Source organism: Astyanax mexicanus, chromosome 14, assembly GCF_023375975.1.
Source record: "Astyanax mexicanus isolate ESR-SI-001 chromosome 14, AstMex3_surface, whole genome shotgun sequence".
Classification (NCBI taxonomy): domain Eukaryota; kingdom Metazoa; phylum Chordata; class Actinopteri; order Characiformes; family Acestrorhamphidae; genus Astyanax; species Astyanax mexicanus.
Window position 1 is genome coordinate 552,629 of NC_064421.1, and position 22,916 is coordinate 575,544.

The following is a 22,916-nucleotide window of genomic DNA, read 5'->3' on the forward strand; positions in this document are numbered from 1 at the left end:
TTGGCTGCCTATGATTTTTGTACCATTAAAATGTATTATATTATATTATATTATATTATATTTGTTGTATCATCGCGAATGATTCACTTAACAACAAATGAACAGGCTGAATGAGAGGCTGAAGTTCAGTGTCTGCACTGTTTTGGGGTATTTTTCCCACCTTTTTCCTTTTTAAATACTTGTTGAAGTATGCAATACTTCATATGTATTTTATGACTAAGTATTTAATGATTATTGATTAATAAGGTAATAATGTGTTGTTATAGTGTATTATAATAAAAGTTTTAGGGAGGTATTTTAATATATGTGTGTGTGTGTGTGTGTGTGTGTGTGTGTGTGTGTGTGTGTGTGTAGTTGTGTGTTTATAGTGTGTGTGTATAGTGTGTGTGTGTGTGTGTATAGTGTGTGTGTGTGTGAGAGTGTATAGTGTGTGTGTAGTGTGTGTGTGTGTGTGTGTAGTTTGTGTGTAGTGTATAGTGTGTATAGTGTGTGTGTGTATAGAGTGTGTGTGTATAGTGTTTGTGTGTGTGTGTGTGTGTGTAGTTTGTGTGTAGTGTATAGTGTGTATAGTGTGTGTGTGTATGTGAGTGTATGTGAGTGTATAGTGTGTGTGTGTGTGTGTGTATGTGAGTGTATGTGTGTGTATAGTGTGTGTGTGTGTGTATGTGAGTGTATGTGTGTGTATAGTGTGTGTGTAGTGTGTGTGTGTAGTTTGTGTGTAGTGTATAGTGTGTATAGTGTGTGTGTGTGTGTGTGTGTAGTTTGTGTGTAGTATATAGTGTGTGTGTGTATAGAGTGTGTGTGTGTATAGTGTTTGTGTGTGTGTGTGGCTGAACCGGCGGTACAGTGCCCCCTCTGGCGGCCGCTGGTGGAACTACATAAACAGAGGCTTGGGGCGGTTCGTGTGGGCTCGGTGAAGCTCGGCCGGCGATCCGGACCGGAGCTGCGGACCCGCGCGCTGTTCCGCCCCTTTACCCCCGTGTCCAGAGTCCAGCAGCGCGGCCCGCGGGATGGAGCGGCAGGGGAAGGTGCTGTGTATCGGCCTGGTGTGTCTGGACATCATTAATGTGGTGGATAAATACCCGGAAGAGGACACGGACAGCAGGTCTGCTGCAGGTTTACACTGAAAACCGGTTTATTGCTTTTACTTTTACTGCATTTTTAGATCATTCGGATTATTGTATAATAAACCGAGTGTTTACTCGAGTTATGCTACCCATTGATACGTGCTTCTTCTGCTTTCTAAAGGCACTGCGCATGCGCTGACCTACAGTTATTAACTATTTCTCGTGGGTTTTTTTATAATATATTTTTTTTCTGATTTTTTATGTGCATTAAACAACCTGGACTCTGGACTGTTATTGCACAAAAGAGCAAATGAAAATTAATAATAATAAATATTATAATTATTATTTTAAAACATACAAAAGTAGTTTGTAATGACCTCTCACTGCCATAACTTTACAATAATATAGTGATTCATGCTCTATAACAAAATCTACATTGACTTCCGCTGAGAACATGCTCTGATATGGTGCTTCTTTTGCATTTTTAAAGTCAGACAGTGCAGAATAGAGCTGGTGCAGTAGACTGAGCTGCAGCCTGTGTTTAATTCAGTTTACTGCATTTATACACTTCTAATGTCTATCTGTAAATGCATGCATGCATGTGTGTGTGTGTGTGTGTGTATAATGTGTGTGTGTGTGTTGGTAGGTGTGTATCGCAGCGATGGCAGAGGGGTGGAAATGCATCAAACTCCTGTACCATCCTCTCCCTATTGGGGGCGCCCTGTGCCTTTATGGGTTCTTTAGCTCCAGGACCTGTAGCTGAGTAAGTATTAATTACTATAAATCACCTTAAAGGCATAAAGTTATCCTAAAGCAGTGTGTAAGACTGGTGGAGGAGAACATGATGCCAAGATGCATGAAAAAAACTGTGATTAAAAACCAGGATTATTCCACCAAATATTGATTATTTATGAACTCTTAAAACTTTATGAATATGAACTTGTTTTCTTTGCATTATTTGAGGTCTGAAAGCTCTGCATCTTTTTTGTTATTTCAGTCATTTCTCATTTTCTGTAAATAAATGCTCTAAATGAGAATATTTTTATTTGTAATTTGGGAGAAATGTTGTCTGTAGTTTATAGAATAAAACAACAATGTTCATTTTACTCAAACATAAACCTATAAATAGTAAAATCAGAGAAACTGATTCAGAAACTGAAGTGCTGTATATTAGGGCTGCATTAAATTGGCAAAAAATATATATATATATATTCATGCATACATAATAGATGTGTGTGGATATATTGATATATGCACCGCAAATATATCACCCACACATTTACCCACAGATGTTGCTACAGCTGGGCCTGTAGATCCTGTAGCTCTACACTCGTAGGTTGAAGCTGAAGCTGCAGAGTCTCAGCTGCTCCATAAATGCTGGTATGAAGGAATCTCTTGCTGTGTGTGAGTGAGCATTATCCTGCTGAAAAATGCCACTTAGAAGCCCTACCATGAGAGGCAGCAACACATGTGGGCAGATGTGTGTACGAGAGTGTGTGTGTGAGAGTGTGTGTGTGTACGAGAGTGTGTGTGTGAGAGTGTGTGTGTGTGTACGAGAGTGTGTGTGTGAGAGTGTGTGTGTGTGAGAGTGTGTGTGTGAGAGAGTGTGTGTGTGAGAGTGTGTGTGTGAGAGTGTGTGTGTGAGAGTGTGTGTGTGTGAGAGTGTGTGTGTGAGAGAGTGTGTGTGTGAGAGTGTGTGTGTTTGAATTACTCACTAATTTATTCCTGCAGTTTCGTTCTGAATGATTTTAAACAGTACAAGATTGACGTCTCTCTCCTGCTGGAGCACGAGCACTGCTCCTTCCCCGCGTCTGTAGTAATCAGCAATCAGACCACAGGCAGCCGCACCATCCTGCACATGAACAGGTGTGTGTGTGTGTGTATGTGTGTGTGTGAGTGTGTGTGTGAGTGTATGTGTGTGTGTGTGTGTATGTGTGTGTGTGAGTGTGAGTGTATGTGTGTGTGTGAGTGTGTGTGTGTGTATATGTGTGTGTGTGTTTCTCATCCCCACGGTACAGCGATGCATCAGAAAGTCAGAACTTGTAACTGTTAGCGTGCTGCACTTCTCAGTCTGACCACTAGGTGGTGATGTGGCGCTGTGCTCACTAACTCTCGCGCCAGCGGTGCATGATTTTGATGGTTTTACAGGTTCTGTCAGCAGGCGGCAGTCTCTCTCTCTCTCTCTCTGTCTCTCTCTCTCTCTCTCTCTCTCTCTCCGTCTCTCTCTCTGTCTCTCTCTCTGTCTCTCTCTCCGTCTCTCTCTCTCTGTCTCTCTCTCCGTCTCTCTCTCTCTCTCTCTCTCTGTTTCTCTCGCCGTTTCTCTCTCCGTCTCTCTCTCTCTGTCTCTCTCTCTCTACCTCTCTCTCAGTCTAAGCACTGGGTGCTCTCTCTCTCTCTCTCTCTCTCTCTCTCTCTCTATCTCTCTCTGTCTCTCTCTCTCTCAGTCTAAGCGCTGGGTGCTGTCTATCTGTCTCTCTCTCTCTGTCTCTCTCTCTCAGTCTAAGCACTGGGTGCTGTCTCTCTCTCTCAGCCTAAGCGCTGGGTGCTGTCTCTCTCTCTATCTCTCTATCTCTCTCTGTCTCTCTCTCTCAGTCTAAGCGCTGGGTGCTGTCTCTCTGTCTCTCTCTCTCAGTCTAAGCTCTGGGTGCTGTCTCTCTGTCTCTCTCTCTCTGTCTCTCTCTCTCAGCCTAAGCGCTGGGTGCTCTCTCTCTCTCTATCTCTCTATCTCTCTCTGTCTCTCTCGGTCTCTCTCTCTCAGCCTAAGCGCTGGGTGCTCTCTCTCTCTCTATCTCTCTATCTCTCTCTGTCTCTCTCGGTCTCTCTCTCTCAGTCTAAGCGCTGGGTGCTGTCTCTCTGTCTCTCTCTCTCAGTCTAAGCACTGGGTGCTGTCTCTCTCTCTCAGTCTAAGCACTAGGTGCTGTCTCTCTCTCTCAGTCTAAGCACTGGGTGCTGTCTCTCTCTCTCTCAGCTTCATCGTGGGTGATTTTGGTCGGCGTGGGGTGGACGTGTCGGGCGTGGCGTGGCAGTCGCGGGGTGAGACGCCGTGTGCTTGCTGTGTGGTGTGTCCGAGCACCGGGACGCGTACTGTCGTTCTCTCCGACACGTAAGACAGGCCGCCGGTCACATGACCTCCATCAGAACCAATGAGAGCTAACCAGTCCACTGCAGCGACCTCAAACGCTTCTTCATTACCTTAATGAATGGGAGAAGCTAAACTGCTGTAGGCTGAATGGGCGGAGCTAAACTGCTGTAAGATAAGTGGGAGGAGCTAAACTGCTTTGATCTGGGCCGTGTTATTAAGCGTGTCTCTGCAGTGGTTCTGTAATAATTCGGATTAATTCTGTTCGATAGTTGATCGCATTTACTAATCATGGCTTCCTGACCCACGATTACCCTGCATGCTGAATTAATATGGTAATTAGTTGCATGTTTTTGTAATTTTCACAATTTCAAACACAATTAGAGTTCTATAATTCATCAAATAAGACATGCATGATATTTATTAAATTGTTGCATTAAATTTGTAAGTTTTTAGACTGTTTAAGACTGAGCTGTACTCTGATTGGATATACAGCACCAGTCAAAAGTTTGGACACACCTTATCATTCAATGTTTTTTATTTTTTACCACATATTACATGAATAGTAAAGTGATTTATCAGATTATGAAGGAACACATAATGAATCATGTAGTAACTTAAAAGTGTTTTTAAGTGAAGTATTTAGATACTCTTATCTGAGGAGCTGTTTGTAAACTTGTGGTTTCTGAGGCTGGAAACTCTGATAAACTCATCCTGTACAACAGAGGAAACTCTTGCTCTTCTTTCCTGGGGCGGTCCTGATGAGTGCCAGTTTCATCATTATATTTAGTTGAGTATTTGTTGCTTCTCATAATCTGGATTCGAACATTACTGAAATATTCACTATTCACTGTATACCTGTAACTCTACCTCTTCACTACTTTACTTTAACTGATGCTCTCAAACACTTTATTAAGAGACAAGAAATTCAAGTAATTAACTCTTGATGAGTTCAGCACAGCTGTTAACTGAAAGCCTGAATTCCAGGAGACTCTACCTCATAAAACTGACTGAGAAAATCCAGCAGAGATGTTCAAAACTCATCATCTAAACAAGAGGAGCTACTTTAAAGAATCTAAAATATAAAACTACAGCCCTGTGTAAAATATTTCATGTCTCTACTCTTTAGTGATAAAACTCCTGCATCTGGACTGCAATTGTAAAAACAGGAGGATCAGTGAGTTTTTAGGCTTTTTTCTCGATCACATGACATCGCAGAGTTCAGTAGCTCCTCCATTTCCACTCACTATTGTGTTTTTAACGTGGATCTCCGTGGAAACCGTGGCGTGTCCAAAGTGTAATTGCGGTGCGCGGCAGTGGACAAATATCTATTTTATTAAAGGCGAGGAGACGAAACTCAGAGAGGTGCGTCCGGACAGGACTAAAATTACCGGAGGAGCACGGAGTTCAGAGAAAAACAGTAGATAATTCAGCCTGTAATTTTCTCAGAGGACGTCTGAGAAAAACACCTACATGATCGTTCTGGACAAGAATAAAATCACAGAGGATAAAAAAAACACAAAAGAGAGATACTAATCCACTTTTTTGTTTATTAAATAATTGAATATGTTTTTCTTCATAGTTTGGATGAGTTTAGTAATTTATGAGTAACTTTTTGAAATTTTAGAAGTAAATTAAATCAGTATAAGAAAGTAAATGGGAGTTTTTTTTAGGAAATGTTTGGAGAGGAGAGGATTGTAAAGGTTTGGAGTTAATGGATCTCGGCTCTTGCTGGACGTTTGCTCCGGGTCTGGAGTTCTCCTGTCTGATTATTAATCAGGGTCTGATATCAGCGTTTATTCCGCTCTGATTGGTTGAGGGAGGTGAAGTCCAGCTCTGTGAAGTTAATGCTGAGATTTAACAGCTCGTGGAAGTTTTCCTTTCTCTGTAATAAAGTTATAAAATCATATCATTTATATCTCATAATACACAGTCCAATCACACGCTATCAGACCCAGCACCTGCAGGCGTGACTGAGTGTGTGTGTGTGTGTTTGTGTGAGTGTGAAAGTCTAATAGATCAGTGTGAACAGGTACGGTGTGTTTATCTCTCTTATCTGCTTCTTCGTCCAATCAGAAACCTGCCTGATGTAACAGCTGAGGATTTCTCAAAACTGGACCTGAGTCAGTATAAATGGATCCACTGGGAGGTGAGATCAGACCCTACACACTGTGGCCACTTTATTGGAAACACCCTACCTTTACACACCTTGTGCTTCCAATCCACTCACTGTGGGTGGCCACTTTATTGGAAACACCCTACCTTTACACACCTTGTGCTTCCAATCCACTCACTGTGGCCACTTTATTGGAAACACCCTACCTTTACATACCTTGTGCTTCCAATCCTCTCACTGTGGGTGGCCACTTTATTGGAAACACCCTACCTTTACATACCTTGTGCTTCTAATCCTTTCACTGTGGTCAATTTATTGGAAACACCCTACCTTTACATACCTTGTGCTTCTAATCCTTTCACTGTGGCCACTTTATTGGAAACACCCTATGGGCGCCGATGGGCGTGTCTCTGTGTGTGTAGGGGCGTAACGCGGAGGATCAGGTGAAGATGATCCAGCAGGTGAGGGAATATAACAGTAAGCTGGAGAAACAGAAGCAGATCACTGTCTCCGTGGAGATCGAGAAGACCCGAGAACCGCTCTACCAGCTGTTCCCTCACGGAGACGTGGTACGAATTTTTTATCTCATTATTTACCGTTAGACTGTGATAAGAGGATCGCAGGTCCGAACCTCCGGTCATGCAGCTTTGCCATCAGCTGCCGGAGCCCTGAGAGAGCAAAGTTGTCCTTGCTGTCTCTGGGTAGGTACAGTACAGTAGATGGCGCTCTCTCTTTCCCTTCATCACTCCTAGGGTGATGTGGATCAGCACAAGGCTGCGTCTGTGAGCTGATGTATCAGAACCGTGTCGCTGCGCTTTCCTCCGAGCGTTAGCGCTGTGATGCTTCTCGGCAATGCTACAGCATCAGCAGCAGTTCAAAAAGAGGTGGAGTCTGACTTCACATGTATCAGAGGAGGCATGTGTTAGTCTTCACCCTCCTGGTGTTGGAGCATCACTAGTGATAGGGGGAGTCCTAATGAATGGCCTGGGTAATTGGCTGTTCAAAAATTGGAGATTGACTTTAAAAGAAAATTACAATTTTGTTTACTTCAATTAGCTTAACTTAGCTAGGGTGACCTGCTGAATTAGAAGGAAAAATGTCGACACCCCTGTTCCTTACTAGTGTCACATAATGCGCCTTATAATGTGAAAAATACGGTAAATATTGGTCGTGTGTTTGACATATGGAAGCAGAGTCCAGAAAACAGACACTGAGCTGGCAGATTTTCTCCTCAGCAAGTAATCACTGAGCTTCAGCTAAGGTTTGCTAACGAAACGTACTAATAAGTAATAATAATTAATTTATCACAACCACTAGTGTAGCAAGAACGAGCATTTTAAATATTTCCAGCATTCAAGTCCTTATATTTATACTCAGTCTTCTGTATTTAGCTGGGTTATAAAGTATTTAGTTAGTATTTGAGATATATAGGTTAGCTATAGTGATCTGCACTGTGCTGGTGAACGCCGTCATGCTACAACATGCTAACGCTAACTTACATCAGTCACAGCTTTTAGAGTAAGACTCTGGAATTGCACTTCTATATCCATTTTATAAACTCCTTCTCATTTATTTCTGATTGGACGTTTTAAAATAAAATGAAACAAAAGGTTTGATATATTGTTATTTTAGGGACTGGCTCGTTTATATAGGATGTTTATAAACATTAAATAGTAAATATTTCTGAACTGTAATTAAAATGATATTTATTATTGTTATCGTAAGGCTCCGCCTCTCTCTGCAGGTATTTGTTAGTAAGGACGTGGCGGTACACTTCGGGTACCAATCAGCCGCCAGCGCTCTGAAGGGGCTGTACAGCCGGGTGAAGCAGGGGTGAGTAATACTGTAGTATTACTGGCCACTTTATCAGAAACACCTCCTCTATCCTCTGTGTTACCTTTCCTGTCCTTCAGCAGTGCTCAGTTTCTGCACAAGATAGCAGTGGCCAGTGAGTGGAAAAGGAAGTATATTTAAGAGCATTAAAAGTATAATTAAATTAGGTAAAGAATACTGAAAGTGCATTTTCAATTGAATATACTTTCTTAAAAAAAATACACATTAAATATATACTTTTTCTGTATTTCCATAAAATGTTTTTTTAAGCAATATGCTTTAAATGATATGTTACACAATATGCAAGGTACTGCAATTACAAAATACTTAATGTGTATCAAAATAAAATAAAATATTAAAATATAAATTAAAATATACTTAAGTTGCCAGACGTTGCCAAAATTGTACATTTAGTATGTATTTAGGTACATATTTTAATTTTAAAAGTATGTATTTTTGCATGTTAAAATATACTTAAATACACTGTTTTTTAAGTTTATGTTTGCAACTTTTTTAAATGTTCTACATATTTCCAAAACTAGGGTTGTGGTTGATTTCTGTTGTTACAGTACAGGTTGTTTTATTACATGTTCTTTTTCCTACACTATTATTATCTTATACAAAATACAAAAAGTCTTGGTAAGTTACTGTTCAGGGAATAGACAATGTGTATATAAATATACTCTTTTCTATATACAGAGACCACTTCTTTCATTTTACCAAATTAAAAACCTCTGGAATATAATCAAGAGGAAGATGGATGATCACAAACCATCAAACCACCAAACTGAACTGCTTAGATTTTTACACCAGGAGTAAAGCAGCATAAAGTTATCCAAAAGCAGTGTGTAAGACTGGTGGAGGAGAACATGATGCCAAGATGCATGAAAAAAAAAACTGTGATTAAAAACCAACCAGGGTTATTCCACCAAATATTGATTATTTCTGAACTCTTAAAACTTTATGAATATTTCTCACTTTCTGCTCTAAATAAATGCTCTACATGACTATAATATTTTTATTTGTAATTTGGGAGAAATGTTGTCTGTAGTTTATAGAATAAAACAACAATGTTCATTTTACTCAAACATAAACCTATAAATAGCAAAATCAGAGAAACTGATTCAGAAACTGAAGTGATCCAGAGCTTATATATTCACCTGCAGAGAGTGTGATCTTAATTGAGTTCATGTTTCATCTGCTAAACTTATTTATTAGTTTCATTAATTAATATAATAAATATAGTTAATATTAAAAAGGATTATTCAGACTGTTCTCAGCAACAACTATATGAATATGAACATTATTTGAGGTCTGAAAGCTCTGCATCTTTTTTGTTATTTCAGCCATAGATAGATAAAGAAGTGGCCACTAGATGTCGGCAGTGCTCTGTATAAGAGATGTATGGCAGTATTGCAACACTTTAATCTGGATGTTTCAGGGCGGTGCTGATCTGTGCCTGGGCGGAGAAAGGGGCGGATGCGATTGGTCCAGATGGAGTTCTGGTTCATTCTGACGCTTTTCCTCCTGAGAAACTGGTAGATACACTCGGAGCAGGAGACACTTTCAACGCCTCCGTCATCTACACCTTATCCAGAGGTACTTCTGATCATATACACTGATCATATACACTGATCATATACACTGATCATATACACTGATCATATACACTGATCATATACACTGATATACCTCTGCAGCGTGAGGCAGGGCTGGGGGATATGGCCCTAAAATAATATCAATCACGATATTTCAGAGTAATTGTGCTATAACGATATTCTTGGCGATGTGACAAAACATTGATTTTTAAAAAGAGTATACTACTGCAACAAAATCAATATTAAAAAAGTATTATTTGGTATAAATATAAGCGTTTTACATATTTAGTAGAAACTAAAAAAACTATAAACGCTTGTATGGATCCTGAACAGACTGAATGGAGTTTTTCATATAATATGATGTCACACCCCTTACATAAACACATTAATATATGCTCTCTAATACAGAATCTGAATCCTAATTTCACTTCTGCACTTAGCCTTTCCCCTAATTTTAAACTCAGAACCTAAAATTACCTTCAAACTTTTAACTCTGGTACGAAACCCGAACCTAACATCATTATCAAACTCATCCAGACTATGAAGAAAAACATATTATTTAGGAATTATTTAGTAAACAAAAAGGTGTTAAACAACCAGAATATGTTTTATATTTTATATTCTACAAAGTGGAAAAGAATAGTATTTTTTATTTTATATAAGTTTGTAGCTTTTAGCTCCATTAATTCCATTCATAGAGGACTCACTCATGAGCTCCCTCTAGAGTTTTACAGTCATTTTATGATATAACAGGAGAACAGAACGTGGTCAGACTCTCCATAAATGTCTCTGGTAATGCAGGGGGTGTGTTTTGGACCTGTGGTTCTCTCTTTCTCCGCAATTCCATTGGCTGTATGTTGTAGCCTCTGCTCCTGACTCCCAGTCACTGACTGGGTCAGATACCTAGCATGCCAAATATTTGCCAGGCGTCTGCAACTTGTCGTCCTCAGAGCAGAGTTTTTTTGTCAGCAAACTAACGAAAAACTCAGTCGGTGACTGAAAACCTGGGATAAAATCATGTAATGTGAACCTGACATCAATATCAAAACTCAACAAGGAAGATCTACAGAATATCGTTGCTGTCCAGCGAAAAACAAGTATCTTCATCATTTTCGCTGTTTTTTTAGTTTACTACAAAATGTGAACACACACACTCTCTCTCTTACACTGTACCATATAGGTATAGACCAGGAATAGACCAATGTAAATTCTCCAAAATGATCTAAAATAAACTCTTTATACATTGACTTCTAATAAAAGTTAAGATGTTTTAATCTCTTTTCTGTAAAAATGCTTGTTTTAGAGATTTGGATTTTTTTCATCGGACATTGATGATATAATTGAGGTGGTTTTAATGTTATGGCAGATCCGTGTAGATGTGTTAGGTCTAGATCTGAAGGAGACGAATGGCGTGTCAGCTAAAACTAGCTCCGCCCTCTTTTTCCCACAGGGGGGACTCTACAGGAAGCGCTCACATTTGGTTGCCAGATTGCCGGTAAAAAGTGCGGATTCCACGGGTATGACGGGATCGTGCAGTGAACGCCTATCAGAGGACTCAGGGCGATCTGATTGGACGAGGGAATACTGGCTGCAGCACTGCGGATGATCTACATCCCATAATTGTCAGTCAGCTGGTGATCAGGTGATCAGCAGTTGATCAGTAATTGATTGATAATGAGGAGGAGCTGTTTTAAACAGGGGGAATGAGGATACTGTGGGTGATCACTGTGATTTAGAGCTTCTCTAACTGAGCCTAAAGTACCTGAGTACTAATGTAATTACATTACAACCTAATTACATAGCCATTACTGTAGTGGTAGTGTAATTAACAGTGGGAATATAATGTGAATGAAGAATGTGGTTTACATGAGCTAATAAACAATGTTAATTATTGCACACAAATCTTGTGAGTGGTACTTGATTACTTTATTTAAGCCCCACCCATTCAGCCTACAACAGTTTAGCTCCGCCCATTCATTCAATCTACAGCAGTTTAGCCCCACCCACTTTCTTGACACTGTAGGTTGTTATAGTATGTATGATAATGTATAATACGTATATTGAATAAAGCCAATGTCTGTACTGTGTAAACTTGGGGGATTTGGCGCCTCTCTGGTGAGAATGGGTAATTGCACCGAGCATGCGGAAGAATCATTTTAAACTGGGCGGGTGTGTTGGAAGCGGATTAATCCGATTCCAGGTTATGTTCAGTCATAGAAAGAGAGAGATAGAGAAAGAGAGAGAGAAAGAGAGGGAGAGAGAGAGAGAGAAAGAGAGAAAGAGAGAGAGAGAGAAAGAGAGGGAGAGATAGAGAAAGAGAGAGAGAAAGAGAGGGAGAGAGAGAGAGAGAAAGAGAGAAAGAGAGAGAGAGAGAAAGAGAGGGAGAGAGAGAGAAAGAGAGAGAGAAAGAGAGGGAGAGAGAGAGAGAGAAAGAGAGAAAGAGAGAGAGAGAGAAAGAGAGGGAGAGAGAGAGAAAGAGAGAGAGAGAGAGAGAAAGAGAGCGAGAGAGAGAGAGAGAGAGAGAGAGAGAAAGAGAGAGAGAGAGAGAAAGAGAGGGAGAGAGAGAGAAAGAGAGAGAGAGAGAGAGAAAGAGAGCGAGAGAGAGAGAGAGAGAGAGCGCTCTCAGTCAGAAACTTCACTCCTTCGTTTCTTTGGTTTTACTATGAGTGAATGATCTACTGAGCTCTGAGTTTCCTCTTCTGAAGTCCCCGCTGCTCCACCAGCTGCTCGCGTTCAGTAAAACTGAGCCGGATCCTCTTTTAGAGGCTGTACGTGTGACGCAAGTACGTGAAGACGCGTGACGTGACCAGAAGAAGAAGAACTCCCTGACACCCCAGTTTTTAGAATAAATATATATTATTAGGATTAGCAGGGATGGTGGTTCAGCACACTGGTACCATTAAACACTATATTTTATCCATATTCTTCTCCACTCAGAAATACTTCTGCTTTCAGTTTAGGAACAAAATAATACAGACTGAGACTTTAATATAAAGTATAAAAGGAAATGAGCACCGGGTATTGCTCAGCAGAGTTTAGCAGTGTGTGTGTGTGTGTGTGAGTAATAGTGAGCAGTGAATAAAAGGTAAACAGGATACGTGACATTATCCCTCCCAGACCCGGTCGGACAGCTGGACAGTGTTTGGGTGGGTTCTGACGCTGTGTGTGGAAATCTGTCCAGCTCTGAAATTCAGTCCTCATCCAACACACCCGTCTAATTATTCTTTAATCTCAACATCAAAACCCTGAATAAAATCAGACCTCAGCTCTTCTTCCTCCTGCAGAACATCAACATCCGTCAGATACAACACGCTCTCCAGAGAGGAGAACCAGGAGTTTATTACTGCAACAACCCAGACGCTAAATTATAAATACATCTCTATGATCGGGAGATCGCTGGTTCAAATCCCGGTCATGCAGCTTGCCATCAGCTACTGGAACCCTGAAAGAGCACAGTTGGCTCTCTCTTGCTCTGTCTGGGTGGGTACAGTACAGTAGATGGTGCTCTCTCTTTCCCCTCATCACTCCTAGGGTGATGTGGATCAGCACAAGGCTGCGTCTGTGAGCTGATGTATTAGAACTGAGTCGCTGCGCTTTCCTCCGAGCGTTAGCACTGTGATGCTACTCGACTAAAGAGTTTCAAAACGAGGCAGAGTCTGACTTCACATGTGTCGGAGGAGGCGTGTGCTAGTCATCTTAACCCTCCTGGTGTTGGAGCATCACTAATTATAGGGGGATATTCTGCTGAGTAGCAGCTGAATGGTTGGAACAATTGGCCACATGTTGGGATAAAAAATAGAATAATTCATACATTTAAAAGAAACTGAAGACAAAACAAACAATAAGCTGAATACAACAAATATAAACAAAGTACTGCAGAAGACAAGAAAAGTAACATTGAAACAAAGGGGCTAGTTATACACTGGGACACAAGAAACACCTGGAGGAGATAACGAGAGGGCGGGGCTACAGATAAGACACAGGTGGAAACATTAATGACTGGGCGGGGCTAAGGTGGAGGAGGCAAGACAGAGCAAACAAAACAGAGCTATGTGCTAAACTGAGTAGGCTGTTTGCTAAACTTGCTTTAACTTCACAGCTAAAATTAGCATGCTGTTTATAAGGTTGTTTTCACACCAGCATTATTTGGTTCGGTTAAATCAGACTCTGGTTTGTTTGTACTTTTAGTGCGGTTCGATTGATCAGGTGTGAAAACAGTGATCACACTTAGATTCAGATCAAAACAACCAGATCAAGCCCTGCTAGAGGAGGTGATCTCAGTCCCAAACTAACTCTGGAGCTCTGATTCATTTGTGGTGAGAACGTGATCCGGTCTCGATCCGACCCAGATATTAAATATACTTCTTCAGTTTGAGCTAAACTGCTGATAAAATGCAGTTTAATCTGATATATTAGCCAGATAATGCATTATAATTACCACAGTTATGAAGCTACAAACACTGTCTCTGCTGCTTCATGCTGTTTACACACTGAGCACAGTCTGTGCAGCATTCACTGCTCACATCTGCGCTGCACATCCCATTGAAAACACTGTTTAAAAGTAAATCAGATTCACACTGCACAGCTATACAAATATACACACTGGAATACAGAATCTTCTTACTATATTTACATTTATATATTTCTTACTCCTTCAACAGACAGCTCTGACCAATCAGAGGAGACCCTGTGCTCACATGGTTTATTGGTGCACACTGTGGTGCATTTAGGTTTATGCCTGTCTGAAAACAAACCAAACAGAGGGAGAATAGTGGTCTGATAGTGGTCTTCTGGCACCCAATTTTTCCTTGTTTTCTAATTTCTTTATTTACTGTGTTATATTCGGTTAGCGCTTATCGCTAGTCCTGTTGGCAGGAAGTGTAAAGCTACACCCCAGAGTTACTCCCAGTGTGTGAACTGATAATCACCCAGTGCTGTTTCTCTTTCCATGAACTCACGAGCTCAGATCCAGAACCACCGCTGGCCCACGGACTGGAAAACCACTGGAAACCAGTGGAGAACTGGGAGCGTTCTCTGGTCCTAATGAACCCGTTTACACAAACTCTCTCACAGCTCAAACTAAAACAACAAAAACAGACAGAACTTTTCCTAAAACATGCTTTTTCTCAGAGGGATTTTCCCCTGTTATTCAAAACACACTCATAAACCCATACATCACTCAGCGTGGAAATCACAGAAAGATACAGATACAGCAGAAGTGAGTTTTCAGCCTCCAGGGGGCGCACTGGACACGTTTGAAACAGCAGACGTGTAATTTATCTGTACATGAGCCACTCCAACTTATGGGTGCCAGGAAATGACATGTATAAATGTGCAAAATAACTTAAAAAAAATAAATTTTATAACTAAGCATGGTATCTTGTACATTGACATAATTGCAAAAGTAATATATGTAATTAAACATATTAATAAATCTACCTAGAACACTGAAAAATTGCATTTGTTACCTGTCCTCCACTCTCTAACTATACACTTTATACCAAGAAATATAATTATTGAAATCCTTCAGAGATATATTTCTTTTAGCTAAAATTAAGAAAGGAATTCAGTTTCTGAATCAGTTTCTCTGATTTTACTATTTATAGGTTTATGTTTGAGTAAAATGAACATTGTTGTTTTATTCTATAAACTACAGACAACATTTCTCCCAAATTACAAATAAAAATATTCTCATTTAGAGCATTTATTTACAGAAAATGAGAAATGACTGAAATAACAAAAAAGATGCAGAACTTTCAGACCTCAAATAATGCAAAGAAAACAAGTTCATATTCATAAAGTTTTAAGAGTTCAGAAATAATCAATATTTGGTGCAATAATCCTGGTTTTTAATCACAGTTTTTTTTTCATGCATCTTGGCATCATGTTCTCCTCCACCAGTCTTACACACTGCTTTTGGATAACTTTATGCTGCTTTACTCCTGGTGTAAAAATTCAAGCAGTTCAGTTTGGTGGTTTGATGGTTTGTGATCATCCATCTTCCTCTTGATTATATTCCAGAGGTTTTTAATTTGGTAAAATCAAAGTAACTCATCATTTTTAAGTGGACTCTTATTTTTAACAGGGTTGTTTTTTGCAGAAATTTGAAGGTATTAAATATCCACTTCGGTTAAATGCTGTATTTGCTGTGACTCTGAATGTGAGTTTGGAGGTATGGGAGGTCTGTAGATTTATTAGAGTTGGACGGATGTTCAGGATGAAACAGTAAATCCTCCAGTTCAGACTGAGACCAGAACAACATCCCAGACAGACGACACTGAAATCTGACAGCAGTGTATTTACAGTCCCGGAGTCCCGGCGGCAGATCAATGAATTATATATTATTTAAAACTTAACCCAGTGTTAGTTAGAGCAGTTAGCTTAGCATCTCATGCTAAATTTAGGAATGAAAAAAAGCTGATGTCAGGTACTGATCCTGTCCTGACTGATCGACTAAATCTGGAATCAGAGATCAATACCGTCCATCTGAACGTCCTCTCTGATCACCCTGCACTGGAAAAACCAGAAGCTGAGAAAACTCAACTTTTCTTGAAATATTAGGTTGAGCCAACTTCTTACATTGTTTTCAGATAATTGATTCTACATATGCATGTATATATAAATATATTAATATATTAGTGAGCTTATTTTAACTTTCATGAAGTGTGTACTGTAAGTTTAGTTGACTTTATTTGTGTCTTTTTCTGTGTTACCTTTGTCTGTGTGTTACCTTTGTCTTTAACTTGATGTTGTCTTTGAGTTGACTATTGTCTTTGAGTTGTCTTTGTCTTTGAGTTGACTTTCTTTGAGTTGACTTTGTCTTTGAGTCAACTTTGTCTTTGAGTTGATATTGTCTGTCTTTGAATTGACTTTGAGTTGTCTTTGTCTTTGAGTTGACTCTGTTTGAGTTGACTTTTCCGTTGAGTTAACTTTGCCATTGAGCTTACTTTTTCTTTGACTTGTCTTTGTCTTTGAGTTGATATTGTCTGTCTTTGAATTTACTTTGAGTTGACTTTGTCTTTGAGTTGACTTTGTCTGTCTTTGAGTTGACTTTGAGTTGTCTTTGTCTTTGAGTTGTCTTTGCCTTTGGGTTGACTTTGTCTTTGACTTGACTTTGAGTTGCCTTTGTCTTTAAGTCGATATTGTCTTTGAGTTGCCATTGTCTGTCTTTGAGTTGACTTTGCCTTTGGCTTTGAGTTGTCTTTGAGTTGACTTTGCCTTTGGCTTTGAGTTGTCTTTGAGTTGACTTTGCTTGTGGGTTGACTTTGCCTTTGAGTTGACTTTGTTTTTGAGTTGCCATTTTCTGTCTTTGAGTTGACTTTGTCTTTGAGTTAAAGTTCTTTGAGTTGACTGTCTTTGAGTTGACTTTGTCTTTGAGTTGACTGTATTTCAGTTGACTTTGCCTTTGTCTTTGAATTGACTCTGTTTGAGTTGACTTTTCCTTTGAGTTAACTTTGCCATTGAGTTTACTTTTTCTTTGACTTGTCTTTGTCTTTGAGTTGACTTTGTATTTGTCTTTGCCTTTGTCTTTGAGTTGACTTTGCCTTTGAGTTGACTGTCTTTGAGTTGACTTTGCCTTTGAGTTGACTGTCTTTGAGTTGACTTTGCCTTCATCTTCATCCTTCATCATCTTGGCTGGAGCATACCTCAGTAAAGGTATGACAGAACCATGCAGGAACCACAGCCTTATATACAGGAAGCAGCAGGTGAGGCTGGTTGGCAGTAATTACCCCGGGGAATTCTGGGATTTGGAGTCCCCCTGGGGAACAGTACATTGCTGATGCTGCCCTCTGGTGTTTGCATTTATTAAGTGGTAAGAAAGTGGCAAAATGAATGAACAAACCTGGGTAAATTATTTATAGTTATTTTATCAAACGTTTAATTTAGTATTAGATTTGGGTTATGGCCAAAATGTTTATATATCCCATTAAACCCTAATGAAGGAGACTAAAGCTCCGCCCACCTCAGTATATATCACAATACAACAACTTAAGTATATTTTTAGTTGTAATTAATATTATTCTGAATACTACACCTAACAGCTATAGTTAATTTAAACTGAAAGAAATGACCATTACACACAGCTTTTAGCTACATTATCCTAACATATAAATAAACATATATTAAGCTATATAACAACAAATTACCACAAACGTAATGTTTATAAGCCTTTCATGCTGCTAATAGTTTAAGTATAATGTTTGGAAAAGCCAGGTAGCTTGGAAAAAGCTTTAAAAAAAAGAAGAGAGAGAGAGAGAGAGAGAGAGAGAGAGAGAGAGAGAGAGAGAGAGAGAGAGAGGAAAAAAGATAAAATAAGACAGCGGAAAGTGATCTTTTACACTTTGGATAAATGATAAATTAATTTAGTTCTGGTTCTCCAAATGCCTTAAAACAGCACCAGGATATCCAGGACAGAGGAACCAACAGGAAACAAGAGCCTACTTCCAGTTATTTTAAACCGTTTTTCCCCCAATTAACTTTAATTATTCGAATAATTATAATAGTAATAGTAGTAATAATAATAATAATAGTTTAGTTTAATCTAGGAGTAAAAGGTGCGCAGTATATATATATATATAAACACAACATGCTGCTCTTTTTTATCAAAACAGATAAACCTCTTTAATCCCTGTTGAACACAAAAACAAACACACACACATTTACATACACACACTCACAAGTTTAGTAGTGTAAACCTGGAGTGTGAGTTGAGCACTTTGAGCACTTTGGCAGGTGAATACTGAACTTCGCAGCACGTTTTTTTTTTTTGCGTTATATAGGAAGTCTAACAGACCTCACAGTCGACGGCTTCGCTGGGTGATTCCTATAAACACTGGAGGCGGATCAATAATACACTTTATCATCAATCAATCAATCAATATTAAACATTTTAACAATTAGAATAAAAAAAAACAAAACCTACAGTAGTATCTGGTAACACGTGTTTGTTTGTTTGAATGAGGAGGAGGGTAAAATATATATATATATATATATGTAGAAAATATCGAGAGTTCAGAGTTCCTCTGCTTTACACTTATAAAATTATAAAATTATAAAATTCTGTCTCCAATGAGTTCATCATCATCATCATCATCATCATCATCATCATCATCATCATCATCATCTTCATCATCATCAGAGGGTCTGAAAACGATTCCGGAGGAAAAAACAACAGCGCAGGAAGTACGCAGTGCCCCACAGCTCCCCCTGCTGGCCAGTGGTGGAATCCGTTTGGTCGTTTTCTGGCCCCGTCGTTTTTTTATTTTTAATTTTAATTTTATTTCTCTAGCTGGTCGTGGATCACCTCTGTCGTAAGGTTCTAGGTTCTCCCAGCGGAACCGGAGTCCAGGTTCTCCTATTTGTCCTCGAACAGCAGAACCCCGCTGAAGATGGTGAGCGGCTCCTCGGAGTGGGCCAGCTTCCCCATCACCAGGTCCACGCAGACGGTCTCGTGCATCTGCAGCTTCAGGATGATGTTGAAGACGGCGAGGGACCCCGGCGTGGGCTTGGCCTCCGCCATGGGCTTGTTCTCCAGACCCTCGGGCTGGTACCCGGCCGAGTCCACCCGCGCCACGCCGTAGTTGGACTTGGACAGAACCGCCTCGATCTTCACGTTCTTGTGGCCGGTCAGGATGGCGCTGAAGAAGTAGTGCCCGTCCAGAGGAGCCGTGAAGATCCCTGCCGGCCGACACCAGAAACAGGAGTTCAGATCATCTTATTATTAATTAGAGAAACATCGTGATGCAGTAATATGGTGAAACACAGGATGGTTGCGCAGCTAAAATTGCTCCCATCATTCACTACGGTGGCTGCTATGGTGTTGCTAGCTGGTTGCTAAGGTGTTGCAATGGTATCCATGGTAGTTGCTAAGGTGTCGCTAAGCAGTTGCTGGGTGGTTGCTAAGGCGCTGCTATGGTATCCATGGTGGTTTCTATGGTGTTGCTAAGCAGTTGCTAGGTGGTTGCTAAAGTGTTGTTAGGTGGTTGCTATGGTGTATGTGGTGGTTGCTATGATGTTGCTAGGTGGTTGCTAAGGCATTGCTATGGTACTCATGGTGTTACTAAGCAGTTGTTAGGTGGTTCCTAAGGTGTTGCTAGATGGATGCTAAGGCATTGCTATGGTATTAATGTCGGTTGCTCTGGTATTGCTAAGCAGTTGCTAGGTGTTTCCTAAGGTGTTGCTAGGCAGTTGATAAGGCGTTGCTAAGGTATCCATGGTGGTTGCTATGGTTGCACAGCTAGAATTGCTCCCACCATTCACTACGGTGGCTGCTATGGTGTTGCTAGCTGTTTGCTAAGGCGTTGCCATGGTATCCATGGCAGTTGCTAAGGTGTTGCTAAGCAGTTGCGAGGTGGTTGCTAAGGCGCTGCTATGGTATCCATTGTGGTTGCTCTGGTGTTGCTAAGCAGTTGCTAGGTGGTTCCTAAGGTGTTGCTAGTTGGTTGCTAAGGCGTTGCTAAGGTATCCATGGTGGTTTCTATGGTATTGCTAAGCAGTTGCGAGGTGGTTGCTAAGACACTGCTAGTTGGTTGCTATGGTGTCTGTGGTGGTTGATATGATGTTGCTAAGCAGTTCCAAAGGTTGCTAGGTGGTTGCTAAGGCGTTGCTATGGTATTCATGGTGGTTGCTATGGTGATGCTAAGCAGTTGCTAGGTGGTTCCTAAGGTGTTGCTATGGTATCCAGGGTAATCGCTATGGTTTTGTTGTTTAATGAATGGGGTTGTATGCAGCATGAAGGGTGTACCTATAGGAATGATTGTTGACTGTAGTAAGGGTTTTAATCAGTCAGTGGTGCACCTGTGTTTTCCAACGCCAAGACAGAAACACGCCCATCAGTGTAGATTTATTCCTAAACTTTGCGTCTATTTTAACAGCTGTTGACGGGGTGTAAGACAGCAATGAGCATCGTAACGTTCCTTAAGCAGGGTGAACGATAGGGCCCATAGACTGTTATAGAACTACTGCCAATACAATAGGACTCTCTGCAGCAGATAAATAAACAGGAAGCAAACATGAGTGTAATCAACATGGTAAAAGTCATAGAACACAATACTAGTTCCTGTCCCATGACTTGTGGCATGTCAGTGCATTGTTCAGCACTGCTCTGTTAATGATGTGTTTGGTTTGTGTGTAAATGTGGATCAGATGGTATATAAAGGAGTTATATACAGTATAATATTCTGGTTATTATGTATGTATGTAAATTACCTGTGTTTGCATTATAGAAATCTCCTTCATTAGCGAAGAGCTTATCAAACACTATAGTTCCAGAATTCCCCATCGGTTTAGTCAGAGCCGCCGAGAAAGCGATATTGGGAACACTGGCGTCCAGACCTGGAAGACCTGCACGAATACAATCAAATACCCAACATCAATACAATCAAATACCCAACATTAGTACAATTAAATACCCAACATCAGTACAATCATATACCCAACATCAATACAATCATATACCCAACATCAGCACAATCAAACACCCAACATCAGCACAATCAAACACCCAACATCAGCACAATCAAACACCCAACATCAGCACAATCAAACACCCAACATCAGTACAATCAAATACCCAACATCAGTACAATCAAATACCCAACATCAATACAATTAAATACCCAACATCAGCACAATCAAACACCCAACATCAGCACAATCAAACACCCAACATCAGTACAATCATATACCCAACATCAATACAATCAAACACCCAACATCAGTACAATCAAATACCCAACATCAGTACAATCAAATACCCAACATCAGTACAATCAAATACCCAACATCAGTACAATCAAATACCCAACATCAATACAATTAAATACCCAACATCAGCACAATCAAACACCCAACATCAGCACAATCAAACACCCAACATCAGTACAATCAAACACCCAACATCAGTACAATCAAATACCCAACATCAGTACAATCATATACCCAACATCAGCACAATCAAACACCCAACATCAGTACAATCAAATACCCAACATCAGTACAATCATATACCCAACATCAGTACAATCAAATACCCAACATCAGTACAATCATATACCCAACATCAGTACAATCAAACACCCAACATCAGCACAATCAAATACCCAACATCAGTACAATCATATACCCAACATCAGTACAATCAAATACCCAACATCAGTACAAATACCCTACACTGTTTAAACTCAGAATTTAAAATGTTCTGTATTGTAGATTAATACTAAACTCATCCAAACTATGAATAAAAACATCTGGAATTATTTATGAAATAAAAAAAGTGTTAAACAAACCAGAATATGATTAATATTTTACATTCTTCAAAGTAGCTCCCCTTGTTTATGCCAGGTTCACACTACACAACTTTTTGAGTGGTCTGTCATAGTGATTTTTACACTACCTGACTGGTTGTGCTGTAATTGTGAGTCCTTCAGTTGTTAAGATTTTCACACTATACGACTGATCAGCGACTCTCCATAAACAGCTCTGGTAATGCAGGAGGTGTTTTTCTCTTTCTCTGGGATTCTATTGGCTGTATGTAGTCACTGCTCTTGACTCCCAGTCACTGACTGAGTCAGATATCTAGCATGCCAAATATTTGCGATTTCCCTCCAAGCAGAGTTTGTCAGCGATTAATGAAAAACTGTCCCAAAATCATGTAGTGTGAACCTGGCATTAGATGATGAGGGAAGAGCGAGAGTTTCCTCTGTTGTACAGGATAAGTTTATCAGAGTTATTAGTCTAACAGAGTATTTTGGTTTGTTTAACACTGTTTTTAAGTTACTACATGATTCCTTCATAATCTGATAGATCACTTAACTATTCATTTACTATGTAGAAAAATATATATATTCATAGTTTTTACTCCTAAAGATACACACACACACACACACACACACACACTACACACACACACACACTCACACACTACACACACACACACACACACACACTCACACACTACACACACACACACACACACACACTCACACTACACACACACACACACACACACACACACACACACACACACACTACACACACACACACACACACACTCACACTACACACACACACACACACACACACACACACTCACACTACACACACACACACACACACACACACACACACACACACACACACACACACTACACACACACACACACACACACATACTCTCTCTCTCTCTCTGAGGTGTAGTGACTCTGCCAGTAGCTGTGATGTGA

General features: G+C 40.1%; 2 protein-coding genes across 5 annotated transcripts in view; one reads left to right on the top strand and one right to left on the bottom strand.

Annotated features, from left to right (window-relative positions):
• Positions 1-777: 777 nt before the first annotated feature.
• Positions 778-11,595, top strand: khk (ketohexokinase). Of its 4 annotated transcripts, XM_022664769.2 has the most exons (9): positions 778-1,105; positions 1,714-1,830; positions 2,799-2,933; positions 4,036-4,170; positions 6,223-6,295; positions 6,685-6,831; positions 8,007-8,095; positions 9,537-9,694; positions 11,144-11,595. In XM_022664769.2, exons 1-9 carry the CDS (start codon positions 1,011-1,013, stop codon positions 11,230-11,232), a joined length of 1,038 nt encoding a protein of 345 aa, XP_022520490.2. In that variant the 5' UTR covers positions 778-1,010; the 3' UTR covers positions 11,233-11,595. The 4 variants fall into 4 exon arrangements, with proteins under 4 accessions (XP_022520490.2, XP_022520492.2, XP_022520491.2 ...); XM_022664771.2 differs by lacking the exon at positions 4,036-4,170 and having other exon boundaries at positions 781-1,105; XM_022664770.2 differs by lacking the exon at positions 2,799-2,933 and having other exon boundaries at positions 863-1,105.
• Positions 11,596-18,287: 6,692 nt separating this feature from the next.
• emilin1b (elastin microfibril interfacer 1b) overlaps positions 18,288-22,916 on the bottom strand; it is a 59,728-nt gene continuing 55,099 nt past the window's right edge. The window contains exons 7-8 of the mRNA XM_049463478.1: positions 20,902-21,036; positions 18,288-19,371 (exon numbers count right to left, since the gene is read on the bottom strand). Coding sequence (XP_049319435.1) covers positions 19,049-19,371; positions 20,902-21,036 — 458 coding nt within the window. The 3' untranslated portion in view covers positions 18,288-19,048. The remainder of the gene's footprint in view (positions 19,372-20,901; positions 21,037-22,916) is intronic.

Excerpts from the sequence above, each read along its gene's own strand:
- khk (XM_022664769.2), top strand. The coding sequence starts at position 1,011 with ATGGAGCGGCAGGGGAAGGTGCTGTGTATCGGCCTGGTGTGTCTGGAC. Across the intron at positions 2,934-4,035 it reads ACCATCCTGCACATGAACAG|CTTCATCGTGGGTGATTTTG; the intron begins GTGTGTGTGTGT and ends TCTCTCTCTCAG. Across the intron at positions 4,171-6,222 it reads ACTGTCGTTCTCTCCGACAC|AAACCTGCCTGATGTAACAG; the intron begins GTAAGACAGGCC and ends TCGTCCAATCAG.